The sequence below is a fragment of the Cryptomeria japonica genome, chromosome 2, assembly GCF_030272615.1.
Source record: "Cryptomeria japonica chromosome 2, Sugi_1.0, whole genome shotgun sequence".
Lineage (NCBI taxonomy): Eukaryota > Viridiplantae > Streptophyta > Pinopsida > Cupressales > Cupressaceae > Cryptomeria > Cryptomeria japonica.
Genome location: NC_081406.1, coordinates 16,015,716 through 16,032,927, shown reverse-complemented (window position 1 = coordinate 16,032,927; position 17,212 = coordinate 16,015,716). Strand labels below are relative to the sequence as shown.

The window sequence follows — 17,212 nt, the reverse complement described above, 5'->3', positions numbered from 1 at the left end:
TTAATCCTTTTCTAATCAAAATTTTACTGTCATAAATATTGACAAAGACAACCATTAATTCTTTTCTAATCTACCATCTTTACAATTAATTTCGAAACTCAACTTTTGAAATATTCCTATAATTGCTCCCATGTTTAACATAGCAGGGGTTAACAAGCCCCGACCTATATTTAAATTCTCTACTTCCCTACATTGGGAGCCGCCTACAATAAAATTTTCTGAGAAATTTTGAATAAGGCCAAGTGAGAATTCGAATAAAATAGAAGAAATCAATTTTATAGAAATTTGCATTCAAAAAAATTGAAATCTAAAACTAAAATTTGTGTGGCATATCCCCAAGGTTGAAAGTTACCCCGCCGATATATACGGGCAATAAATACTTTCTTGCGCAGCCTCTTCATTACGGCTTGAATTCTGGTCAAACTGTGTTTAACATGCAAGCATTAGCGTCATCAGATACCATGGAAGGAGAAGTTGCTGAAGCTGATTTGGAGTTGATAAATTCCATCGCAAGTGATGAAGAAATGCTCAGTGTAGTATTAGCCTGGATTTTATCTCATCCATCCAATGCATCTGCTTCCTCTTCTTTTTCTAAGGCCATTGAAAATAAGCTCAATGCTACCTCTGTTTTCTCTTTTGCAGTCTCATTTCTGAATTACATAAGGTCCCAAACATTCCCCTTTCTGCAGTCTGCTACAGATCAAGCGGACTCAAGTTTGATTTTGTCTAATCCAGAAGAAATTTTAGTGGAACAAATGCCTAGAGAGCAGAAGAAGAGTATGCTCAAATTTGGAGAGAAAATTAAGGTTTTGGAAGCGAGGACAAATGGAAGAGGGAGATCTGCTATAAATTCTACTACCAAGGCCAGTTTTGTGCGTCCGCCTGAAGTTAAGTATGAAGACGAGTATCCAGCACTTGGTTCTGTTCCTTCCAAAGAAGCCAAGAAAAAGGGGAATCTCAATGCAACAAAGCAGGTAGGTGGTCATCGTGTTTTTGTGTTCCATAGATTGTTTTGGCTGCCATTAATATTATGTGTAGTATTCTTGGCCCACAATTTACTTTCTTAAGGTTTGTGTACACATGGGCCGCGCTGAAATGTGCCCTATAATTATTTGCCTAAAACCTGGCCACATGTCAGGAGTGCCCGCCATATTATGGCCGCGAAATTTGAACTCGTATCATGTTCTTTCACGAACACTATTCCCCATTGCGATTATATCAATACCCCACGGGCTATTTCATACGTTCAATAAGAAAATCTGGTTTTGCTCTTGTCTTATGCTTCTGGCTCATGTTTAATTTCTAAGGTGTTTCGTATGTTGAAGGCTTAATATGGAGGTAAAAGTAAGGGCAATGTTTCAGGTTACTTGGTGTAGAGACCAATAACCAAGTGACCATTATACCAATAACCCTTCAACTGTTTTATGCATCGAATGAAACGTTTTTTTAACATTTGTCATCTGCTTCCGGGTCATGTTTGAGTTCTGAGGTGTTTCCCATTTTCAAGGCTTAGTAAGTAATGATAGTTTTTTATGTCACCTGATGTTGTGGGATGCCTTACTATGGTGGCAAGATTTGAACTTGGATTGTGCTCATACGAGAATCCTAAGTACATTATAGTAATACCCCTTGGAATGTTTCATACATTTTAAAAGAACATGTGTTTTAACTGGCCATCTGCTTCTATAAAATGTTCAGTTTCTGAGGTGTTCCCAGGTTCAAGGCCTAATATGAAGGTAAAGGGTGAAGGGTAAATGTAGTTTTTTAGGTCACTACCAAGCTGAGTTACCGATTTGTTGTATGAGAGCCCCTCATAGAAGTATTCTACAAGGGGATTGTTTTTTCATTTTACCTTATTCGTTGTTCAACAAGGAACCCAACCCTACGCCTTTCGGATTTAAACCTCTGACCTCTACAGTGGAATATACATGCCTTCACCATTAGGTCAACTCAGTTACACACTGCACCCAGAGAAAATATCAAAAAATGAATAGGTTCTCTATTTGGACAAACTTTGCTTCCTTCGGGTGTCTTATATCCCACATTTGCATTAACACAGGAAGGATGCCCAATGGAACGTCAACTTGGCAATCACCAATGTTGCTGCTAGACCTTGTATCTGTTTTATTCTCTATTATAGATATCAGGTTAAGTTATGGGTAATGTTTAACAATGCTAACACCTAACCTCTTCAATATTGGATTGGTTTATGGGTTGCCTTATTATGGCAAGGGCAATTTGAACTTGAGTCTTTCTCAACAAGTCTCCCTCTAGCATTACACCACACCACATCCCCTTCTACACAATTCATTATAACCTAATCTCACCGTATCCAAATGAAGCCACATGCATGTCAAAGTAGAGGTTGAAAGGAAAGTGACATAATTCTACATGTAATGTCTACCTCTGTCACACTCTAGCATTACACCACACCACATCCCCTCGTACACAATTAATTGTAACCTAACCTTACTGTATCCAAATGAAGCCACAGGCATGCCAGGGTAGAGGTTGAAAGGAAAAATGACATTATTCTATATACAATGTCTACCTCTGTCACATTTCAGAATTTTGAGGCTGGCTTTTGAAGCCAATCAATTCTTGATGATGAACTTGCAGGGCCACTGGTGTTGTGGGTTCCGTACTTTCTTCTTGAAGGGTAGATTCTGATTAATTAATTTTGTCTCTGTTGGTTCACAGAATATATTTTTCATCACTTTTATGATTTTATCTGTATTTAACTATTTATTATTTTTCCTTATTCATGTCAACTAGAAATGGATGGTCTGAATCTTCTCTACCTCAGTTTTGCTGGTAAGTGTTTGCCACGATAGTTATGTCTATTAGAATGACCTTCATGTTATACACACAGGAGAGATCTAATAACTTTTTTGAAAATTCTAAACACGACAAAAAATTTGTTCTTCTAGCGAGTGCACAACCTGCAAAAGCATCTTAATTATTTAATATCTATTCTGGGCTGGTTAGTTCCAGGAAGTTACCTTTGTGGACAGACACATTTTTCAAGTTAGCTTTCTCAGATCCATTCAAATTGAAGGCACTTCCTAGTGTTTTACTCTCTTAGTCATTTGGATTATGATATATAAAAATGCTACAGCTCTTAGAAGGAAAGCACAACTTACAAAATCATGTAACTATTTAATATTGTATTTGGGTTGGTTATTTCTGGTACCTGTATGGACAGAATCATTTCTGCATGTTACATTTGACAGTTCCATTCAAACTGAAAGATGGCCCTTCCTACTATCTTACTTTCGTAGTCATTTGGATCATGGCCTTGGAAAATGCAACATGTTCAATATTTTGACCTAGCTTTTGGCGCTATTTCTTTTCTCGATCCTTTAATTTACAAACTCCCAGCTTTTGGCATATCCTGTTGGAAATCTAAAATATTTTGCCCTCCTTGTGGAATCTTGTTAAGTCTAAATGTTTGGTCCTTCTAGTAAAACTTGTTTAACTAATCATGAACTTGTCTGAGCTAATGCCTACTCTAAAATATTGGGTTCTCGTTCTTAATTTCAAATTATTTTTTTTGGCAGGCACGGCGAGTGAATCCTACACCATCAGCAATTCTTGCTGTGGACAGTTCTTTTGTTCTTGCTAATCTACAGCCATCTAAGGAATCAGAACTCGATACCAATAAAGATTTAGCAGTGCATAAGTCCCTTAAAGTTGATATGGATGTGCTAATGGACCGTTGCAGTAAAACTAGGAATCACAGGCACCCAGAGGCTCCAACCGAGGATATTAAAGCACAGAAGGTCTCACATTTGAGCTGGCCAATGAATTCTTCCCAAAACCATGCCAATATTAATTCAAAATCTAAGGTCAAGGACCATTTGCCACAGTGTTTTGTTTCCAATGGAGAAACTCAATTGTCTTCAGAAGTTCCTTGTATAGACCCTAGCCTACCTTCTAAGATGTTTTTTGGCAAGCTTAAGAGGTTTGCAGAAGTTCATGCAAAGCTTATTATGAATAAGATGGTTCCCTCTTTGATTGGGGAGCTCTACTTTCTACTGCAGCTTCTGAGTTTGGAGGGTCTCTGTGGGGACGGGCATGATAAGCTAACCATCATTCAAGAGAAGCCGGATATAGCTGGAAAATTATTCAAAGATGAAAAGAGTTGTTCATTTTATGCCTGCAAGACACTTGAGCAAGCAGCAAAACTCCTAGATTGTGGTATCATAAACTAATGGATTGTGTAGTGTTATCCCAAATTCAAAAGATAACACAATTAAATCTAGAAGCAGACACACACACAAATATGGACTATGGAAATATTAAATCTTTGCAAAATTGCATGTTACAATTCTGATAGAATGTTTTAGTGGGTTTTTAGAACCTATTTGTTTTGTTTGTCTAATTACGCTGTGTACCTCTTTACTTTTGAGCATTGTTGAAAGTTTGTATTCATTTTCTTCTGTAGTTGGAGAGCAACTCCTTGCTACTCTTATCGAGCAACCTGCGATTTTGTGTTATTCACCATCTTTACTTCCTCGGCTAAGGGGTGCTTTAGCAGAACATCAATCTGCAGCATTGCGTTCTTTCAAGGCATACGAATCTGCATATGGAGCAAAATGTGCCTTACAGGAATCACCCAACAAATTTAGAGAGAAGAGACCACAAAAGCATCTGCCTATGGCCATGCCTACATCCTCACCATTTCAAGCTGCTAGAGATTCTCGTAATAACTTCCGGACTATAGTAAGCAATTATTTGATGTGTGCAAACTACAATTTATTTTAATTCTTTCCAAATATGGCCTGACAAATCTCAAGTTCATATTTGGTCAGGCGTTTCAACGAATATACAACAACCGTGAACAGTGCAGGGATCATTTTTTTGAAATAATACGGGAGGCTGCCTCATCACAAAGTGCTTTTGGATTTGCCACATTTGGCAAGGATAATGATGCCTACATAAAGCTACATCAAAGTGTGCAAAGTTTGTCAAAAATGTTGATGGTTGAGAACTATCCCTGGTTTTCTGGTAATTTAATAGAGTGCAGTAAGAAGGCTTTTAATATTTCAGTTCTTCAATGGCTATTCTTGCATTTATTAGCAGGATCTAACATCTATTTTTGGTTTGAGTATTGCAGAGCTCTTCATTGAGCAGTATTTGCAGGTAAGAAGTATGAAGAAAACTTTGTGCTTTGAAATTGTTATTTTTTGTTTTCAAGTTCAAATATGATACCAGAAGGATTTTTTGAGTTTAGCTTTTCTATTACTTCTGAATTTTTTGATCAGATGAAACTTGTTTCATAGGCATCTTCATATGGTGAAACAGACCCAGAAGTTACAGGTTTAGCACGACACAATGCTGCAAAGTTGCACAGGCTGCATGATCGTTTAACATCTGAATCTAATAACCAGCCTCTGGTATTTTTGCCACAAAGAGGATCTCAAGGGCCAGATACTTCTGATAAATATCAGGTGCTTTCAACTGGTAATACTTGGAATAAAGCTAAGCTTTCCCAGTCTTCGAAGGCCCCTTTACCACAGGGAACCATCCAAAATTGGGAGGATATTAACTGTAAGGCTTGTTTGTCTGAGGGATTCTCAAAAGCTTTTCCTCAGTCAACAAGGACATACATCTTGTTTCTTGAAGCAGCTGATAGTTATCGACTAAATAGCCAGTTATTGTGCAGCATCAGATCAAAAATGCATAAACTAATAAAGTAATTTTATCATATACCTTGCTCATGATTTTGATGGTTTCAGATTGCAGAAATAAGGTTGAGTCTATCAATTTTGTGGACTCTATTTGCAATTATACTCATTACCAATTGAAATACAGGCTTCCACTTTACTCTCGGGATGTAGCAGATATTGGAGCAAGTTTCACACAAAGAGTTCTTTCCCTAAAATCATTAGGTTGCTTAATGGGGTATGCATTTGCAGAGTCCCTTGCTGCAAATTTGACGAAACATTATAACTCTGTCTGTTTATAACTTAAGCTGTTGTAGCTCCGTTTACTAAACCATTGAATAATTGCTGTTTTCAGATTCATTTTCTTTTATCCAGAAGCAGGATCATTGCCACCTATTCCTCCAGAGATAGGCTGTGAGCTTTCTTGTTCAGAATCAGATATACCTCAATGCCATCCTCCCATTGATTTATTGGAAGAGTTAGATAATGCCAGATCACATGAATCTCTGTTGTTAGTATTACCCTGGATCCTTGATTTTCTAGGGATATTGAAGGTAAGGAACACAGAATTATTGTTTTGATGGATTTTTTCAATAGCAATTGAGTTTGTAGCATTTCATTGCTGACAATATTTTTAATTTTTTTATATAGCAGGTTGTCCCAAGTCAAGCAACACAGCCTTACTTTGGAAAAGTATTCTCTTCATTGAAGGCTCTGTATTCTTTACCAATGCTCGACCCATCCAAGAGTGATTTTGGGGTAACATTCTTGCTTATTTCAGTGGCTTGATTCTAATGATTGTTCATTTTGTTATAACTCCAAGAAAGTGTCATTACAAATATGGGACAGCTTAATGTTGTATTATGCCCTTTGGGTTTCCAGGTGAGTAGTGTTTGCATCCTTGTGGCATTGGATAGCTTCTTTGAAGATATGAGCATGTTAAATATCCATTGCAACTCTCCGAACAAAGCTATAATGGAAACAAATGAGAGTGATAAAAAAAGATTGAACAAGGACAATAGAATAAGTATCGAAGGTGAAGATCATCATAAAAGTGTAATTTGTGGTGGCATTGACAGAATGCTTGGTATAATTGATACCAGTTACATTCAACATTGTTGCCCGCTTCTGATGGTGAGAAATACCCCTAGATCTATGACAAATTTTGACCAACAGCAGTATAAAGGGATGGTTTTTCGAATACTTAAATGATTTTAATTTTAAATATGTACATCTTTTGAAAATGGTTTGTGCTTCTCAGGCCATGAAATCTGTTCTTGTAGCAGCCAAGGGACGGAAAATGCCATCAGCATGTTCTCAGACACAGCGTAATAATTACATTCGTAAGATTACACCAATCCAAAACTCAAGGGAGAGCCAGTCTCATGCATATAACAACATGCTTGGGGAATCTATCATTGTGAAAAATGTAATGGATAATGATAAGGATCAGCTTAAACTTAAACTCCAGGTTTGTCTTCCATAATCTGTGTTTCTGAAGTTCAGCAGTCATTGTTTGTAAGCTCTATGTTCATGTCATCAGAGAGTTTATGTTTGAGCTAAAATCTTGAACTCGTAGAACTTCCAAATGTTTGCTGCAGCATGTATTTCTTGAACAAAGACCTAATCTACAGAGGCTAGTAGATTTTATAGTGGATACAACTGCAGTGAATGCTGCACATGCAGCTTCTCTTAAGTGTGTTCCACAAATTCTAGAAGATATGATGAATAAATTGCAAGTTGCCATAATGGATCGGTTCCCAAATCTCTCTGAAGTACAGAGTATTGAAGAGTTTGAAAATATGCTTAATGCAAGCAATTTTGAGGAAGCTACAGAACATGTAAGACTTTGATTGATTCCCCTGCAAAGGACTGAATGCCTCTTTGCATCGATTGATAGTTATTATTCATTTACTTTCTCTCCACTCACTATTTTTTTTCCACAGATAGTCAGCACTGCTATTCAACAGGTTTTACCTGCAGCTATTGACTATGCAAGACGACACTCTGCTGATAGAACAGTGAAAGCTTTATCTGCTTTAGCCGCACCTGATGAATCTCCATATGTTTTGAGTGTTGCCGGTGGTAGGTTTTAATCCTGTTTTTATTATTTATTTCATACTTGTCTTCCCTCTTCTTTCTTGAAGCCTACTTAGAACAAGAATAAAGAATGTTTTTTTTTTATTTGAAAACTGGTCTCTTATAATACATAATGATTTGGATGTTCGTAACTTTATACATTTCTGCTTTGGTTGAGCCAATATTGTGCCGAAGTCTTTTGATTTATTTCCTTGCCAATGACTTTTTCAGGAATTGCTTCTGAGGCAGCTGCTATTGCGGTTAATAAAAAAACTCTTGCTAACGTTTCCAGTGAGATCAGAAAGAGAATAACTAGAGCAATTGATGATTGGCGGAAAAAGATTCAAAAGCAGATGAAGGGTAAAAAGCTTTTGGAAAGAGTACATCAGGAGGCCGATGTTTTGACTTCAAGATGTATGAATATTGTGACCGACATTAAAGAAAAGGATGCAACTTGTAACTCCTCCACCAGTATGCTTTCTGTGCAAAATGGCCCTTCAAATATTATGGTAAAGAATATTTGTGGTTTGGAACAAATAGAGATAGATGCTAAGCAAAAACACTTTCCAGCCGATGGGGTGGATTTCTTTCACTTGCAACATACAGAATTAAACATGAATTATATGGCTTTAAAGGCTGAGAAGATTGCTCGCTCTTGCCATAAAGTGTCAGATTGCTGCTCACAGGGCACACTTTTGGATGGAGCAAGAAATTCGCTGAGGCTTCATTTGGCATCTGTGTGTGTTCTAATTGAAAGCATCCTGGCCAACGCAGAGAAGGGGCTTCCATTGGGAGGTTTTGATGCAATTGTTTTTGAACCTGATCAAACATTCAGTAATATCTTGTTGGATGAAGAAAATTTTGATGCATATAGGATTGAGAATGGCTTGGTTCGTCGTTCTATTGCCCTTGCTGCCTATTGGTGCCTTATACTTCCATGGGCAGCATTTGGCTTCACACCTGGGAAATTGGTAGAATGCTCTTCTAGCATAGCACAAAACATTGATTTAGGGGATGACCTAATTCCATGCCTGGACTTTAACATGTCTCAAGCTGGTGACACAGCTTCAGAATGTCAAAAGGAAACAGTTAAGTTAAACAAGGCAGGTTGTGATCAACATACAGAGTATGGATCTGTTGAATCTGGCCGTGGAGTTGATGAACAGTTCACCATAGGAAGCTGTAACTCTTTAAGTCAATCCATATTTGATCTTCAAAGGGAGAATAATGAGGATTGTCCCATGAAATATCTGGTATTCATGTGGAAATCTTTAATTAAAACAGGAGTATGCAATTTAGAGACAGTTATTTCAGAATTCTTCTCTCCTTGGAGATGGCAGTTAGCTTTGCACAAAAAGCCTTGGGATGGTGCACCTTCATGGTTTGGAGCTGCAGCAAATGGCATATTAAATACCATGGTTGATATTACTGAGATTGTGCCAGAGAAAACAAAAGCATTGAAGCTGTTGTTGGACTCATTTGAGGGCATTTACGGAAATAGTTTTTGTAAATTTAAGAGTTCAAATGAAGAAATGTGCCAAGAGAAAAGGGAGTTCACATCAATAGAGGCAAAAAGACTAATACAGTGTATTTCCATAGAATTGATGAAGTTGAAATCAAAAAAATGAAATTCTCAATGAGGTGAAGCTACAGGCTAACAAGATCCTCTGTAAATTATTACCGTATTGCAACAGTTCTGCTGTTCAATATGTTCTTTCTGTAATATCATTGAATTTTTGGGATCTTTGTAGTCTATCAAATGGGCCTTATCATGTTATGGCTTCCTCATCATCTTAATAGCGATTTAAAAAAGTTACGCAATGCTTTTCCATTGAAGCTAAATGGTCTTGACATATATTATTTCTTATATTTGTTACGAAATATTGGAGTGTTATAGTGGTTCATTTTAGAGCAAGAAGGATATTCTCTAATATAGAATTTACTAGTTGAACATAAAATATAAACAATCTTTTTACACATCACATATAAGAATATTTATCTTTTTTATAATGGGTGCATTTTTCTTTTAAATTGACACCCTTGTTCATGTCGTAGAACCTGGAAATTAGCTCAACATTCGATGCCATCAACAAAAATAAAGAAACTTTTCACGAGAGTATTTGTTTGATATTAAGATCTATGAGATAAGTTACAAAGTGTACAATAGCCTTGCACATATAGGCAAGGTGAGGGATAGGATTAAACAAGAAGTTGATATGTCTTAATCCTATAACATGTGAAACAACTTAAAACAAATATTGAAGATCTAGGACACAAGGAGTAAATGAGATGCATGATCCCATTAACTACTAAGACTTTATAGAAAAACACCTAAGACCTAAGTTAACATGTGAATAGATCACCACTAAGAAATTAGTTAGGAACATAACCTTGTTCACACTAATACCCTCTTTAAGTGCAACTTAGGAAGAAATAAAACCAATACAAATGATGCAAGGATACAAAGATGCAAAGATGGGTCTCAACTACAAGGTCATTTTAGGTACCCATGAATAAAAATCTGTCCCAAACAAAGTAAAGGAAGAAAATCACATGGGGAAAACCCCTCTCCCAAAGAGAGAATGTAGAAAGCAATCATATTCAAATGTGATGAAATGAGTGATGTATAGAGTAATCATCAATACCCGCCAGTACTACATCCATCATTAAGATATAATCCACAAGTCCCTATTTATGAGAGACAAAAAGAAACTACATAGCCCTAGCCCCACTCCTCTCGTCCCCTTTCCTACCTCCATAATGAAGTATCTCCAAAGTCATTGAAGAATGTTTGAAGACAAAAGTGAATCCAATTCCTACAAAAAAACAATTCTCCTCTTGGGAAGAAAAAGATCCATTGGTGGATGCTAAATAAATTCCATCTCCATGAAGACGCAAGAGGGAAGAAGCCTCCAAAAGTGTATCTCTAAAAAATGATCAAGTGTCTCTGAGTATGTCCCAACAAAATCAAGTGTTACCCTAATCAAAGAAGACAAAAGATGTGAAAAATCAAGAGCAATCTCCAAAGAAGACGTGTTATCAAAGAGGAGAGAAACCCCCTCAAACATGTCCTCCAAAATTGCAGAAGAAGAATGACAAAACAAATTTAATATACCTTAAATGTAGCCTTCTCACAAAGTCAAACTTGGAAAATAAAAAGCATCCCACTCAATTGAAGTTCTGTAAACCAAGTCAACATTGAAGTTTGAAGTTGCAGGAAATGATGGAACCTCATCAATGGGTTGATGAACGAGGTTCATAAGACTAACATGGCCCTTTGAAGAACTACCCACAATGGATCCAAGAGAATCCACTTTAGAAAATTCACCATAAAAAACAAAATGGGAAAAGGTGTAGGTTTGATTATTATGACGAGCTCTACCCATTGCAACAAATTGTTTGTTATGCAAATCACAAATGAAAATTGAATCTAGAATGAACTCAATAGACTTATCAGTACTCTAAGTTATCTAATATACTGAAAGGAGGTTATGAGAAATATTAGTAATGAAGAAAACATCACTGAAAGTTCCATTACCTTTATCAACATCCCCTTTAGCAAGAAGATCAACATAGCTATTTTAGCCACCTATGAAGACCTGAGTGACGAGTTGGTCTGCTGATCTTGTCATATGATCTAAAGCACTGGAGAAGTATTCATCCAATAGATTGATCAACATTAGTTACAACAAGAACATGACCTTTTATCTCAGTACTCCATGAACAATACATGTTGACCCCAACTATGTGGAAGATGAAAGATGTGAAGAAGTAGAGGGTAAACTAGAACATTGAGAAAGCAATGCAATGTTATGTTCCTTGAGGAGTTTCTTAATCTCTTCAAGTTGTTTCTTATTACAATCATGCTCATCATGCCTAGATTTATTGCAATATCCACACTTGGGTTTCTCCTTCTTAGGCTTGCCCTCTTTAGAGGAGGTGGGAGTATCATTAGATTTTGTCTTAGGTTTAGACTTCTTCTTTTCTTTACCGTTAGATGATTGTGTAATTAATGTGTGATACTTTGGAAGTGCATCAAGTTGACTAAGCTTGACATGTTCTCTAGTCAATCTATCACAAAATGTCTCAAAAGAAGGCATAACAAATGACTTACCTAGTCCACCCTCAGAGTAAAATACTTGATTGATATTATTATCAATTAAAGAACAATGAAATATACATAGGAGAAATGCAGTTGTGCCAATTGCATAAACTGCATAGCCACGCATAATTGTATGTAATAGGCCAACATTCCCTCCTTATTACTTTGTTCCTGCAAAAGTACCATTGACACAAGACAAAATTAACCTTGCTAAGAGACCTCCCCTTAATGATTACATCATAAAAGTTGCTAATTACTTAAAATTAAGACATATTTTATAGATCTTTCCTTGAAAAAATAAATCTTGAATTAAGTGGAACTCCATCAAGATACCTCGTGACCCTTGTAAAGGTGCAACTTTGAGTTGAATTCCCAAGTTCTTCTTTCCTCAAACTCCCGAATCATAGGCACCGAATCATTGGACAACAATCTATACAAAACTCTATACACATAGGGCTCCATCAAGTTGCCCCTTGACCCCCACAAAAGTAAAATTCTCGATCACAGTCTCGTGAAATCTCTAGGCAACAATCCATATTAGTTCAACAACAAACACAAAACCCCTTACCTATCTTCAAAGATCAAACTTCACAATATATGCATTCTTCAAATCCATTAGCACCAATAGGAAAAACTAAAAGGAAAACAAGAAAGCAAAGCCAAAAACGCTTCTTATTCAAAGCATCATCTCAAAGTGAGAAGCTAACTTGAGATGATGGAAATTCCTCGATCCTCTAATGGCACTAGCCTCCAAATGTGAAGGCTTATAGTACTAATCCATTATTAGGACCAAAAGAAGAATCATTAATAAAAGTTTCATCATCTAGTGACTCATCATCCTCAACATAGACTAAGTTACCTTAATTTGATTGATCTTTGAGTATTCCATTCAGAAGATCATTGGCTCGAATTCTACAAGACTTAAATGTGTGACCCTTTTTTATTACAGTAAAATCATGCATTTTCTCTTTTGTTTTTAGTCGACCTTTTTATTATTACTTAATGAATATAGCACTTTCTCCTATTGAGAATCATCTTCTATATTTTCTTTTGTTAACTTTTCTTCTACTAAAAGGACCAAAATCTTGTCTTTTAATGTTTATGAAGTTATTTGTCTGAGTGTGAAAATAACATTATTGCATTTTGAAGGCAACTTATTTGACAAGATAGTTTTAACATTGTCATCATTTATTGGATCCTTAACTTTTGCTAGTTGTCTAATGAGAGACCTCAAATTACATATGTGATTTGACATTGTGATTTCATCTTCCATTTTGAACCTAAACAATTGAAATTTTAGGGAAAACTTTGCATTGACTGCTTCTGCTCCAAACAATTTGTTCGAATTATCTCAAATTTTCCCTGAGCATTTATGTAAATCTATATTATGTAGTTTAGAGTCAGAAAAAGTGTTGGTTAATGATATTAGGTTTCCACAATCCATAGAATTGGTCAATGTTGTTTCTGGGTTAGATTGTGTGATAGTTTTTTTCATCAACGTTTTGAATGACACTTCGTGATCCATCATCAGGAAGAAGAATACTAAAAGTTTTGGTGTAATTACAAAATTTTACCTTGGTTATTTCTCAGCTAGGTCCTAATTACACTTAAGCTTACTTAGGGAATTACATAGGAGTTGTTAGAGCATCTCCACTTTAGGTGGACTTATCATGTTATTACTTTATCATTTCCACTTATAATGGTGTAGAGCCCTAAATTTCATTAATTTAATTATCTAGAGCACCTTTAATTAAATAATTACGCATTATTTAAGTAATTGGTATTCTTTCCATCTAGCTAATTAATTTTATTAATTATGCTATAGTCCTCCTTTACTCAATTAATTGGTAATCATAAATCAATGAATGAATTAAATTTGCCCGCTTCTTCTATTAGATACATCAAATGCGCAATTATGTGCAATTTGATTATTTAATTCATGTTGTCTTTTCCTCTTAATTCCCTATTAATTAATTCTATTTCCCCACATGTCTCCTAACTCTAACCCTCATTTAATCCTTCCTCTAGCTTAACTCGTCTGGTTAACCATACCTATTTTAGTCAACCTTATCCGTTAGCCCTCACCATATGTGTGCACATTCCCAAAATATCTTGAATTTCCTAAAATTTGGAAAATGTCCTAAATATCTTAAAATCTGGGAAAATCTCCATATTTGGAATATAACCTTCCTAATTGGGCGCCTCTCTCCCAAATAGGCATAGGACACATGCCATTCCTTCCAATGACACTTGTCCTTGCCAAGGACACGTGACATTTCCATCCATGACACTTGCCCTTCTTAGGGACAAGTGTCTCATTCTCATGTGTAAAGACGTAAACGTTCTAATTTCAATAATAAAACGAAAACTCTTTATTCTTAAATAAATTCATGTACTTCTTTCACTACTATCCTTAGTTCAATATTGTCAGTCATATATGATCCTTACATACACAAATTTCCATGATTGAAATAATGATTCTTATTCAATAAGGAGATTTAAATAGTATTTTACAACATAGGGTCTTCATACTATTTCATTCGTTCTATACATCATTCATAGTTACTTACAATACTTAGGCTTTCCAATTGCCTTAAGTTCAAATAACAAGAAAATACAAAGTAGAGGATGAGATGCATCCAATGATCTCCAATCCAAAGCTATCTTCAATTCAATCCTTAGAATGAAGACGAAAACAAGATTGAGGTGCTTTTTTCACCCAACCTTGAAGTATACACTTCCTCGGAATTCTCAATCTATTTAGAATACCCAACCCTACATCAATTGCTTAGCAAATAGAATTGGATAAACAAGATGGAATCTGGTGTGTGCCTAGAATGATACATGCATTTTCTATTTTCTAATTCATTTAAGAAACAAGCAAGATCATAACAAGGATATGGTAGAGAACATAAATAAATCCATCTGTTTCAATGGTCAATAAGTTACTCAGTCGAGTATAATGCCATGCATAGCAAATAAACATAGTTTGGAAAAGCAAACTATTTTCTCTATAAATTCCACATTTGGCACCTGTCCCGGAAGGTAACTTTCCCCACAAACACATGTCTAGTTATTCTTTCATCTAACATGCCTACTTTTTCTCTTATTCGTAAAACATCAATATGATTTGTAAAGAAGACAATCTTTCATTTTCAAATTTATAAAGTAAATTTAAATAAGAAGGTGTAACACATGAATGCTCATTTGCATATAAAAAAATATTGAATTTAAAATATGAGTACACATTCTTTTGAATCACAAATTACCATTTGTATTCTATGTGTATATGTATCATGTAAAATCTTTGAGTTTTGTCATTCCTTTCTATATTTCAATTCTAAGAAAGAATTATAATTTCAGTGATCTATTTCTAGTTTGAAGTTTGAATGATTATAATACCTTGTAATCACTAATGTTTATGTTTCATGTTTTGTCACAGGTTTTCCAAAGTAATAGAATAACGAATACAAGTTCTGAATTTGTCTCCTTTTAATCCTAAGTCTAGAAAAATATAAGAATAACAACTAAAGAGATCGAATAATAGAGAATTCAACATGTATATACTTATTGATATGTATGCACGTAATTTTATATATATATATATATATATATATATATATATATATATATATATATATATATATATATATATATATATATATATATATATATATATATATATATATATATATATATATATATATATGTGCATATATACATATACATATATAATGTTGTTTAGTGTTTGGACACTGTGAATCTCAACATATGGCAAAAGAAAATAACTATTTTCATTCCCTAATTATGGTAAATTCATCCAAACAGACATATCATAAATATTCTGGTTAAATACTTCATTCTGAAAATTACTTGTCTATGTTTCAAGTTTTCCTACATTCTGATTTTTACATACACATTTATATATTTGAATATATATACCAATATCCTTTTCTTTTTGTTTACAAAGGAAAAATACTTTGATATACTCAGGGTTTTCTATCCATATTTCTTCATGTGTGTTATATATCATGTTTTATTAAAAAAAAGCACAGTATAAACGAATAAACAGTTATATATATACACACACACACACAAAAGCATGTATTTTAAGAAAAATACAATCTACTGTTCTCAAATTTTCAACAAATAATTCAACAGTTTTATCAATTTTGAAGTATTTAGTTTCAAAAGTACTTATTTCGAAACCAACCTGAGAAATTGATTGAAGTTTTGCCAATGAATTTGCTATAATCCAAATCGCTTTGTTGAAATCAGCTATTTCTGATTCTGGGTACTCGAACCCTCTTCACTACATGCAAATTCCCTTCTGTCTTTCTACTGTCGCCTTTTTCTTCCTTCTTGTTTTCGCTGACCGAAATAATCATAATCCCTCCCCAAAACAAGTGCATGTTATTTGTTTTCTACCCCAAGACTGGGAGTAGGCGATGTACCAATGGCTCACGCAATGCCCACCACTGTTGTTTTCTGCAGTGGTGGCGTGGAAAGCTTAGTGCTGAGCGCTTGGTCAACTCCCACCTTGCGCCAACACTCAGTTCGTTCCAACGAACCAACATAAACATTCAATTCGATGGGGTTTGCATTCAATACAAATTCATTGCTAAGTCTGCCAAAACATATATATTATACACACACACACACACAAATATATATAGATAAGGCAATGTATGAAGTTATAATTCAGTTTCATGATTTAAAAGTATATATGTATAATTATATACATATGTACATGTGTATGTTTGAATTGGTATCACACACACACACACACACACACACACACACACACACGATTATCAAATACAAAAGTGAACAAATAAGCATGATATTTCATCCTTTTATACATTATCTGCACACAAAGAATGCATATATCTATGATCAATATACATAATTAATCTTTTTTCTAAATAAAATTAAAATCAATATTTCTTTGAAATAAAGAAATATCACTTATGATCACTTATACAAATTCGTTCTTCGAATTTGATCCAACACCAAATTAAGTCATGTAAATCTTAAATCTTTGCAAGATGCACATATGCATTCTAAAGTGGTGTGTGAGATTCCATCTATTCTACCAAAGTCAAAGAGCTAAAACAACTCTATCTGAACCGTGTTCTCATCTTCATCCGCGTTCACCTATTCCTGCATTCACTTGCACTCGATTGCTCATTAGCAATGACGATCCCCAATTTCATAATTAAAAAAATAATGATCATTCAAATGCATTTACATATCAAAAAGGAAATCAATTTAAATCATTCAATTGCATTTAAATTTCCATTTCATTATCATCTAATTTCACTTAAAATTCCATTTCAATTTCATTTCATAAGTGAAAAAT

General features: G+C 34.9%; 1 protein-coding gene across 2 annotated transcripts; it reads left to right on the top strand.

Moving 5' to 3' along the window:
- Positions 1-251: 251 nt before the first annotated feature.
- Positions 252-9,492, top strand: LOC131035393 (uncharacterized). 2 transcript variants are annotated; one of them, XM_057967091.2, is made up of 14 exons: positions 252-974; positions 3,561-4,200; positions 4,448-4,725; positions 4,815-5,010; positions 5,120-5,145; positions 5,286-5,698; positions 5,818-5,907; positions 6,025-6,223; positions 6,324-6,428; positions 6,552-6,803; positions 6,931-7,140; positions 7,271-7,510; positions 7,616-7,754; positions 7,980-9,492. In XM_057967091.2, exons 1-14 carry the CDS (start codon positions 435-437, stop codon positions 9,374-9,376), a joined length of 4,725 nt encoding a protein of 1,574 aa, XP_057823074.2. In that variant the 5' UTR covers positions 252-434; the 3' UTR covers positions 9,377-9,492. The 2 variants fall into 2 exon arrangements, with proteins under 2 accessions (XP_057823074.2, XP_057823073.2); XM_057967090.2 differs by having other exon boundaries at positions 6,321-6,428.
- The last annotated feature ends 7,720 nt before the right edge of the window (positions 9,493-17,212 follow it).